General features: G+C 40.1%; 1 protein-coding gene across 1 annotated transcript in view; it reads left to right on the top strand.

Moving 5' to 3' along the window:
- enpp2 (ectonucleotide pyrophosphatase/phosphodiesterase 2) overlaps positions 1-9,078 on the top strand; it is a 37,957-nt gene that overhangs the window by 25,239 nt on the left and 3,640 nt on the right. The window contains exons 16-24 of the mRNA XM_020606760.1: positions 952-1,027; positions 1,133-1,220; positions 1,382-1,551; positions 4,969-5,014; positions 5,272-5,411; positions 6,538-6,673; positions 7,110-7,187; positions 7,409-7,541; positions 7,995-8,148. Of these exons, the coding sequence (XP_020462416.1) occupies positions 952-1,027; positions 1,133-1,220; positions 1,382-1,551; positions 4,969-5,014; positions 5,272-5,411; positions 6,538-6,673; positions 7,110-7,187; positions 7,409-7,541; positions 7,995-8,148 (1,021 nt within the window). The remainder of the gene's footprint in view (positions 1-951; positions 1,028-1,132; positions 1,221-1,381; positions 1,552-4,968; positions 5,015-5,271; positions 5,412-6,537; positions 6,674-7,109; positions 7,188-7,408; positions 7,542-7,994; positions 8,149-9,078) is intronic.

The following is a 9,078-nucleotide window of genomic DNA, read 5'->3' as shown; positions in this document are numbered from 1 at the left end:
TCCTTCATTGGGCCGGGGGTGGGGGGGGGGGGGGGGGTGTACCTCTCTTCCCCTCCCCTCTCCATTCCTTTCCTCTCTCTTTATGTCTTTATGTTATGCATCTACTGTATATGCCACCATTAGACATCACTAAGTTTGTCTCCTCTCTCCTGTAGTGTGTCCTCTCTCTCTCCCTGTACCTTTCTGCAGGTTGCCCTGGCCCTGGAGCTCTACGTCTCTGACGAGCAGTCATCAGCCACATCGACCTGACCAGTGTTTGATTGTTGTGCCTTGTTGCTTTTCTTCTTTTGTCTCTCCTCTATCCACTCACCCCAACCGGTCGAGGCAGAAGGCTGCCCACCAAGAGCCGGGGTCTGTCGGAGGTTTCTTCCGTTAAAGGGAGTTTTTCCTCCCCACTGTCGCCAAGTGCTTGCTCAAGAGGGATTTGTTGGGTTTTCCCTATGTAATAATATTGATAACAGTAAGGTCTAGACCTTACTTTGTAAAGTGTCCTGAGATGACTTTTGTTGTTATTTGGTGCTATACAAATAAAATTTGATTTGATTTGATCAGTTGGTGACTGGACACTTAAGGTGAAAGATTAGAAGAAGGCACGTCATGTGTTTGTATAAATATTTCCTCAGTTTCTCTCTTCTCACATTTTTTCCTTCCATTTTACATTGTCAGTACTAAGACACAAGGAAAAGACGCAAGTGAGGGAAACGGGGATGCTGATAAGGGTGTTTTTGCATTAGAAGAAGAAAATTTAAAAGCTGTCATGAAGGGGATCCCAGTTAAACCACTACTGGAATATTTTGTTTTGAATTGAGTTCTGTTGACAAATATGAGGCAGCCAGATAATGCTTGGTCATCACTTTGATGACGAAGTATGAGTCGATTATGCAGTCCTAGGTCAATAACACAATGTGTGTCAACCAGATACTGATCTATGATTCATACCCTTCATTACAGGAAGGTTCCTGAAGGTAAGAGGCACTGTGGCTTCTCTGGTGACCATGGATATGACAATAAGATCAACAGCATGCAGGTATGAGAGAAGCCATTTGGCTTTTAATATCCAGAGACTGTCCTATATACCAACCTGGACTATACCTTGATTCTATTAACCTTTGTCACTGACTTTTACTTTCAGACAATTTTTTTGGGATATGGACCTACATTTAAATTCAAGACTAAAGTTCCAGCCTTTGAAATCTTTGAGCTGTATAATGTCATGTGTGGTAAGGCATATTTTTGTGCTGTCTTGTGTGTTAGAGTCTGTCAGTGCATGTGTTTTATTCTGATCAACTTGACCATTTCTGAGCGAGGTTTTATGTGGGGCCTCTTACAACTTATCTCATTTACTCTTAGATGATGTGAAACTCTTTGCTCTCACTCTTAGATCTTCTGGGTCTGAAACCAGCCCCCAATAATGGAACCCACGGCAGTCTGAACCACCTGCTGAGAAGTCCCCCCTATAGACCTACCATGCCAGAGGAGGTGTCCAGGCCAGCAGCCTCTGCTCTTGTTCCTGCAGGGTCAGATGACCTGGGCTGCAGCTGTGACGACAAGGTCAGCCCTGACAACTCGGTGGCAGACCTGGGCCCCATCTTCCTGTAGAATTCCGAAAGGAGTGTTATTTTTTAGGAGATTGGCCTGCCAGTCAGCACACTTATATTAGTGGTGACAACAGTGACACCAAAGTCATCCTGTTCCATGCTAGTGCTTTATCATAAATCAGGTTGGGTGATAGCAAGTCAGTTATTTTTACACGAATGTGTTAAGTGGCTTAATAAGTGTTTTTACACCACCTTAAAATGTTCACCCTTCATGCAGCTGAAGGCTAGCTCTACTTAATTACAGTTAGAATCTAATTGGCTTTGCTGGTTTGATATGCTCACCATAGTCAATGCTGAGTTGAAGGAGTACTTTTGATGGGTAAAATGTTGCCACAACTGAGACATTATGAGCAATTACAAAAACAAGATTGAAACTTTTTTCAGATTTTTAGTCTAAAGCGGTCCTATAAAAGATAGGAGAATGATGAAACAATGAGAAAAATCATGTATTTTTGGCCTGATATTTGTGCTACAGAAAAGGTTTAGGGTCACAAAAGCATCAGGATAGATTCTCTGTGGAACCATGGACACTCAGTGGCCACTTTATTAGGTACACCTGTACAGTTGTATGCACCTCAATGCAACACTTCTGCCTCAACATCTGTATTTATGAAGCTCAAAATGTTTCCGTTTTTGGTGAAATTGTCATAAATATATAAATTAAATTATTTTTATTATTGAGGTCATAGCTAATGATGGTGTTGTAGGGCAGCGCAGCGGCATGGTAGTTAGCGCTGTCTGCTCACATCAAGAAGGTTCTGGGTTCGAGCCTTTCTGTGTGGAGTTTGCATGTTCTCCCTGTGCATGCGTGGGTTCTCTCCAGGTGCTCCAGCTTCCTCCCACAGTCCAAAGACATGCAGCTTAGGTTGATTGGAGGCTCTAAATTTCCCCCTAGGAGTGAGTGTGTATCTAGCCAGAGGTTTCATGCTAGTGATTTCTGTGCTGGTCCCAAGCCTAGATAAATAGAGAGGGTTGTGTCAGGAAGGGCATCCAGCGTAAAAGCGTGCCATGCGAATCGGATTTGCTGTGGCGACCCCTAACGGGAACACCCAAAAGTAGAGTAGTAGTAGCCGAAGGTGGTATATTACTAGACTACATTATATTCAGAAGTGTTTCTATATTTTTGTTCTCCCCAGCTACATACATGAGAAGGTCAGAATATTAGGGAAACACACAGATGTTAAGACAGAAATGTTGCATTGAATTGCATGTAATTGTACAGGTATACCTAATGAAGTGATCAGTGAGTGTATATCAGATTACATGTGAATATGGACACAAAATGGCTTGTCACTCAAATGTGGTTCTCTGTTGGCCTCAGTCTGCCAGGGAGTGCTTTACTTTCTTCCACAGGAAAGTTGTGCCATGCGCATACAGTAAAAGTGACAGAACACCTGACAGTATTTCATTATACAGTATATTGGCTGATCCCATAATGCAGGTCAGCTGTAAATACTAAGCAGTCAGTTTTTAGTGAAAGCAATTTGATAAATGTTGCTAAAAGTAGTGTCATATTCATTGTTGTCATGGAACAGTAGCATTAAGAGAGACACATGGATACTTCTGCTTTCTGAGGTGTGTTTGCATCAACTGACAAGCCAATCTCCAAAAATTGCCATGTACTCCTTCATTGTGATGGATGCATGGACAACAACTTGAAACAGTGCTGCATGGCAGTTTCGCTGTGATAGGGTTTGGTTACTGGCACAAACAGATGAATAACACAATCATGCTGCAGCATGAATGCTTTCTGTCACCTGACTTTCAGTCTTAAAGTGATAAAATACTGTTGTTCCTAAATGTTGATAAAACTGTCAGCCAGGACATTCTCAAACGGTTTCCTGTGAATCAAGACCTCTTGGGTTGCATCATGTTTCAGCTCACTCATGTGTAATTCTAGTCAAATAAGAATTGTACTGTAGGTCCTTATTAAGTGATTCCCCCAGGCCAAATTAGAGCCTGACCAAGTTCAGCAAAGTGTGACTAACCTGACTGTGTTGCTGGCCAGAGGTCCTGACTGTGTTTCACCTGGAGACTACTTAATGTTTACTGAAAAGAAGCACCTCTCATTCTCATTCTGCCTGCTCCACAGAGTGTTTTGCAGTGTGCTTTGTTATATTATGTTGATTTTAAAGATGGAATTGTGTACAGGCATAGTGTTCAGGAACAACAGCCTGAATGCTGGAGTTTCCTGCTGCTGCCATTTTGAAGTAAGATTGTCTTAGTTGGATCTTTATTTTTAAAGGGATTTGAACAAGATATCTTTATAATTTGGGGGCTGCTTGAGATGACAATGCAGACCCTCACACAACAAAGTAACAGCTTTTTTTGTATGTATGTATTTTCTAAAGGAAATATAGTCTACTCACATTTAGTTTTATACCACAGGGTCATAATGTAAAAAACAGAACACATGAATCAGATGTAGCACACACATAAGGTCATCTGACAACAAAAGCTATGATTTAGTCTCCGACTAGTCAATTACCAGCTTCTGTTTAATCCCAACAGCATTTAGTTACCACAAATGCATCAAACAGATGACTATAAATGTCAACAGCATTTAGTTACCACAAATGCATGACTATACATGCTATAAATGTTAGACATACTGTGGTTAGCTGGTGTTCCCTTGATCTGTAGAGCAGAGGGTCTCTCTAGTGGCTTTCTCATGTTTTTGAAAGGTCGTCTGTGTGTTGTCTGGTGAGGTGACTTTTAGAAGCAGTACAGCCATCTCATCCATCCAACACAGCACAGCAAGTAACTGAATGGGTTTCAAATGCAGATGTTTTTTTTTAAGTTACCTTTTCTGTTCTGTTTTTGAACTTGTCTTTTTACACAGCATACTTGTAAAAAGAATCATCAGTATGGACCTATGATCAATGATGGGCCCATGCTGATGACTGTAAAAATGTGTCCAAGTACCTGTTTGCTTTCTTGTCTTCTGTTCAGCATTTTCAAAAGATGAAATAAGCTTGTTGCCTCTTTACTTTCTGCTGCAGAGCTGAAGTCAGTTCACCTCTGGTTCCACTAATTCATTTGAAACTTAATTTGAATTCATTTGGGAATGAAAAGGCAAAATCTCCTCACTGAACCCTACCAGTTTCATTTGACAGCCTTCTGGGTCCACACATCGTCTGTGTGAGATCTTAATTGCTTGGATTGAAGTGAATTAGACTCACCTCTGCTTTGCATTGTTTCACTTTATACATGCTGTAATGTTTTGATTCCCTTGTAGATCTCTGGCAAGAGATTGTTTCAATCTCCAATCTTTTTGCAGTTGCGTGTAAAAAGTAGGGGCCAGAGAGGTTTGAAAGTGACCCTTGTACGAGGCTATAACCTGGAGTCACTCTGGCTCTGTCTCTTACAGAACAAAGTGGAGGAGCTAAACCAGCGACTGAGGCAAGCTATTGATGGTCAGTCTTTCATGGTGCTGCTGTACGTTAACACCCAGTGAATTCCATCCATATATAACCAGTCTAATACTCATGGTTAGTTTCTTGGGTTTATACTTAGATGTGGTGATTTCAAATCATTCCGAGGCAGCCATCCATGTTATAAGTAAAACTGCATCACTATCCAAAGATGCATCATCTTAGTTGTCCTGTTTGGTAAATGTGTCCTGTTCCGTTCCTCCCCTCTGCTGTATCCGTCTTTGTTCCTCCTCTCTCAGACAGCAGAAACCTGCCGTTTGGTCGACCTGCTGTACTCTTCCGTACCAAGTACTCCATCCTCCACCACAGTGACTACATCAGTGGCTACAGTGAGGCTCTATCTATGCCCCTCTGGACGTCGTACACCGTAGGCAGACGGGTACTGCACATAATACTTACTGTGCATATTACATAGTTAATCAACAGTCAATAGAAGCACCTCATTCCAAAGATAGTATGCCACATGGTACTCGTACATCAATAGGAATCTTTTATTATTATTGTTTATAGATGAGCCAGAGATGACCTAAAATGCTAAGATTCCCTTTGAACATAATATGTCCATGTTCATGGAAGGGAGATTTTTAAAGTGGTACCAAAGATGTACAGGAACATACACAATGGTCAAATTGGCCCCTGCTACTAGCAGTAAGTACAAATATGACTAGGGGTTCACTACAAGGCAGTTCATTGTGCTTTATGCTTTACTTTCTGAATATTTGGTATTACAGTATTTAATAACATTCGTGTTAATTTACATGTTTCTAAAAGCGGATATGTGATTTGTCTACAGTGTGTCTGGAAGATGGAAGAGTTCTTAGTGAGAAAGTAAAGATTCACTGGCTTTTAAACCCCTGATAAATGAATAGTTTGTTTTCACCACTTCACATAGACTACATCACTTATCAGCTCCCTGTGCTTTAGGTGCCATCTGCTGGCTAAACCAGAGTTGAACCTTTTCCCTTCTACTGTACCATTTGTCTCTTTTACCAGATTTATGCTATAAGGTATACAGTGCCTATAAAAAGTATTAACCTCCTTGGATATTTTACCCTTTCATTGATTTTATAAATCAATCATGGTAAATATACTGTAATTTAGATTTTTTGCCAAAACTTACAAAAACCTCTTTACTATCAAAGTGAAAACAGGTTTCTACAAAGTAATGTCAATTAAATAAAAGAATGTGAAATAAGTGATTGCATAAATATTCACCCCCTTCTGACTTGATTTTGATATTTAGTAGATACACCTTCGGCTGCAGTCACAGCACTGAGTCTGTATGAATAGGTCTTAGGTTTGCACATCTGGACACTGCAATTTTACTCCATTCTTTTTTATCAAAAAAGTCAAATAACCATGATTGATTTATAAAACCAATAAAAGGGTAAAACATCCAAGGGGGTGACTACTTTTTATAGGCACTGTACGACTGCTGGACAACTGAAAAGCACCAGTAGTTGATGTCTCCTCTGTGTATGTGTGTTTGCATGTGGTCCCTCCAGGTAGAACTATCTCCTCTGCCTGAAGCTCTGTCCAACTGTGTCAGACCTGATACCAGAGTCCCTCCAGCCCACAGCCAGTCATGTACCAACTACAGAGCAGACAAACAGATCACCTACGCTTTCCTGTACCCACCACGTAAGCTGACAACCACAGCTTGAACACTGAAATACAGTGCATACGATACTGTAAGTATACTGTATATAGGCCTACAGGTTGGAAACATATTTGTAGCTTATTAATTTTATATAAATATATTTTATATTATCACAGTGATAATCAGATAAATTCTGAAGCAGTCACCTTCAGTACTGATAGTAGGGATGGGCTTTTGCCATTGCTTTTTTTTTTAGGTTTTTGATTAAATGATTAATCGGTGCGCTGAAGACAGTAAAGATCTGTTGCTTTGAACTCATAATGCCTGGTGCCTTGAACCCTACAATTCAGTTTTTTAAAGCCTGGGCCTTATTTTAATCTTGTTATAGCATTTTACTCACAAATGTCTTTGCTGAGATCTGAGAACATTGCTACACCTGAAATAGGTTTTAATGTTTTCATTTTTCTTTATTGCCAGAATTATCCTCAACCACAGACAAAAAATATGATGCTGTCCTCATCACCAACACTGTCCCCATGTATCCTGCATTCAAGAGTAAGTCAGTCAGTTTAGTAATTTTTCATTCCTGAGCTATGTGAGTGGAAGCCTGTTCAAACTTTTTAACTTATGATTTTGACTGATGTCTTTATGACCGTGACAAATCACTGCCAGTAGATTCACTGCTTTTATCACCTCCCATCCCATCTTCCCTGTTTCATCCCCACATCTCTCTCTTTGCCTGTTTGCTCCCTCTCTCTTCCACCTCCATCTCTCAGGAATATGGGGCTACTTCCAGAGAGCCCTGGTAAAGAAATATGCCACTGAGAGAAATGGAGTGAATGTACTCACTGGACCCATATTTGACTATGACTATGATGGTGTCAGGGACTCAGCTGAGAAGATTAAAGAGTAAGAATATTCATTATACTTTGTTTCTAATTCAGCTTTAATGTAGCTGCAAATACGTTTTATTTATGGTGGTGCAGGATTCAATCCAGCCTAAGAAGGAAACTCAGAGATTTTTCATCTTCTGTGCTAAAATTATTTCTAATAGACTATAAGGATTAAAATCGTCACCTGCTGTATGTGTTAAGATCAGCATAATTATAAGTTGTAGTCACTCACCTATGCATTACCATTACTGTTTTCATAGTAATACCACCAACAGTGAGATATAAGGAGACTATGCACAACATAAATGAGTCAACATGTGAATAACCACATACAGAGCATGAGAAAATAATTAACATATCACAGCTGAGTTTAAATGTATACATAAAAAAAAAAGATGTCTAATTTTTGGCATTGAAATCAAATAAAAAGAAGTTTGGCTTCAGTCTTCTTTTTAATCTTTGCTGCCAGGTATGCCAGTGGGACGGTACCCATTCCCACACACTACTTTGTGGTGCTGACCAGCTGTTTAGACTTCACTCAGGCTGCAGACTCGTGCAGTGGCCCGCTAAGCAGCGCTGCATTCATCCTGCCGCACAGACCCAGCAATGACGAGACCTGCAATGTAAGGAACATGACATCTTAAAATGCTTCAGCACACTCTTTTTCTGAGGACCAGTTTGTTTGTTAAAGCCAACTTACTTGGAAATAATGAGGTACCATTCTTCATATGCTGATGATGCAAACACAGTAGGTCTAATGTTATATATTGGCACCGGCGCTGTGAGCACAGTGTTATACAGCAATGTTATAGGAACCAGGTAACAGCCTCCCACATCCAAAACTCAGGAGGTCATCACTGATTTCAGGCACAGTGAACCCATAACCCACCACCACAAAAGCCCTGTGAAGGTGGATGGTAAAAAATTCAAAGTGAGAGAAAGACTCCTATAGTTTTATACAGCCAGCACTGAAATGATCCCTTCATTTATAGTGTAACATTTTTGTTACACTATAAATTTAAACACCCATATGGTATATGCAAAAAAACCCCTGCAGATTCACTGGCTTCCAAGAACAGGGGGGTACTTTTTGTATGTTGCTGAACAGATCCAAGATCAAATGAGTTATAATGAATTGTCTGCCAGCTAAGGTTCCTCAACCCCAATTTGTGTTGTTGATTAGAAAAGCTGGATTCAGTCAGCCAAGGTAAGTGCTCGTGATCAGTGACTAGCCTATACAGGTGCATCTCAATACTTTAGAATATCGTGGAAAAGTCCATTTATTTCAATAATTCAACTCAAATAGTGAAACTCGTGTATTATATACATTCAGTACACACAGACTGAAGTAGTTTAAGCTGTTGGGTCTTTTAATTGCGATGATTTTGGCCCACATTTAACAAAAACCCACCAATTCACTATCTCAATAAATTAGAATACCTCATAAGACCTATAAAAAAACATTTTTAGTGAATTGTTGGCCTTCTGGAAAGTATGTTCATTTACTGTATATGTACTCAATACTTGGTAGGGGCTCCTTTTACTTTTTGGAG

The sequence above is a fragment of the Monopterus albus genome, unplaced genomic scaffold (genome assembly GCF_001952655.1).
Source record: "Monopterus albus unplaced genomic scaffold, M_albus_1.0 scaffold81.1, whole genome shotgun sequence".
Taxonomy (NCBI): Eukaryota; Metazoa; Chordata; class Actinopteri; order Synbranchiformes; family Synbranchidae; genus Monopterus; species Monopterus albus.
The sequence above is the reverse complement of the archived record's forward strand: the minus strand, read 5'-3'. Positions and strand labels throughout refer to the sequence as shown.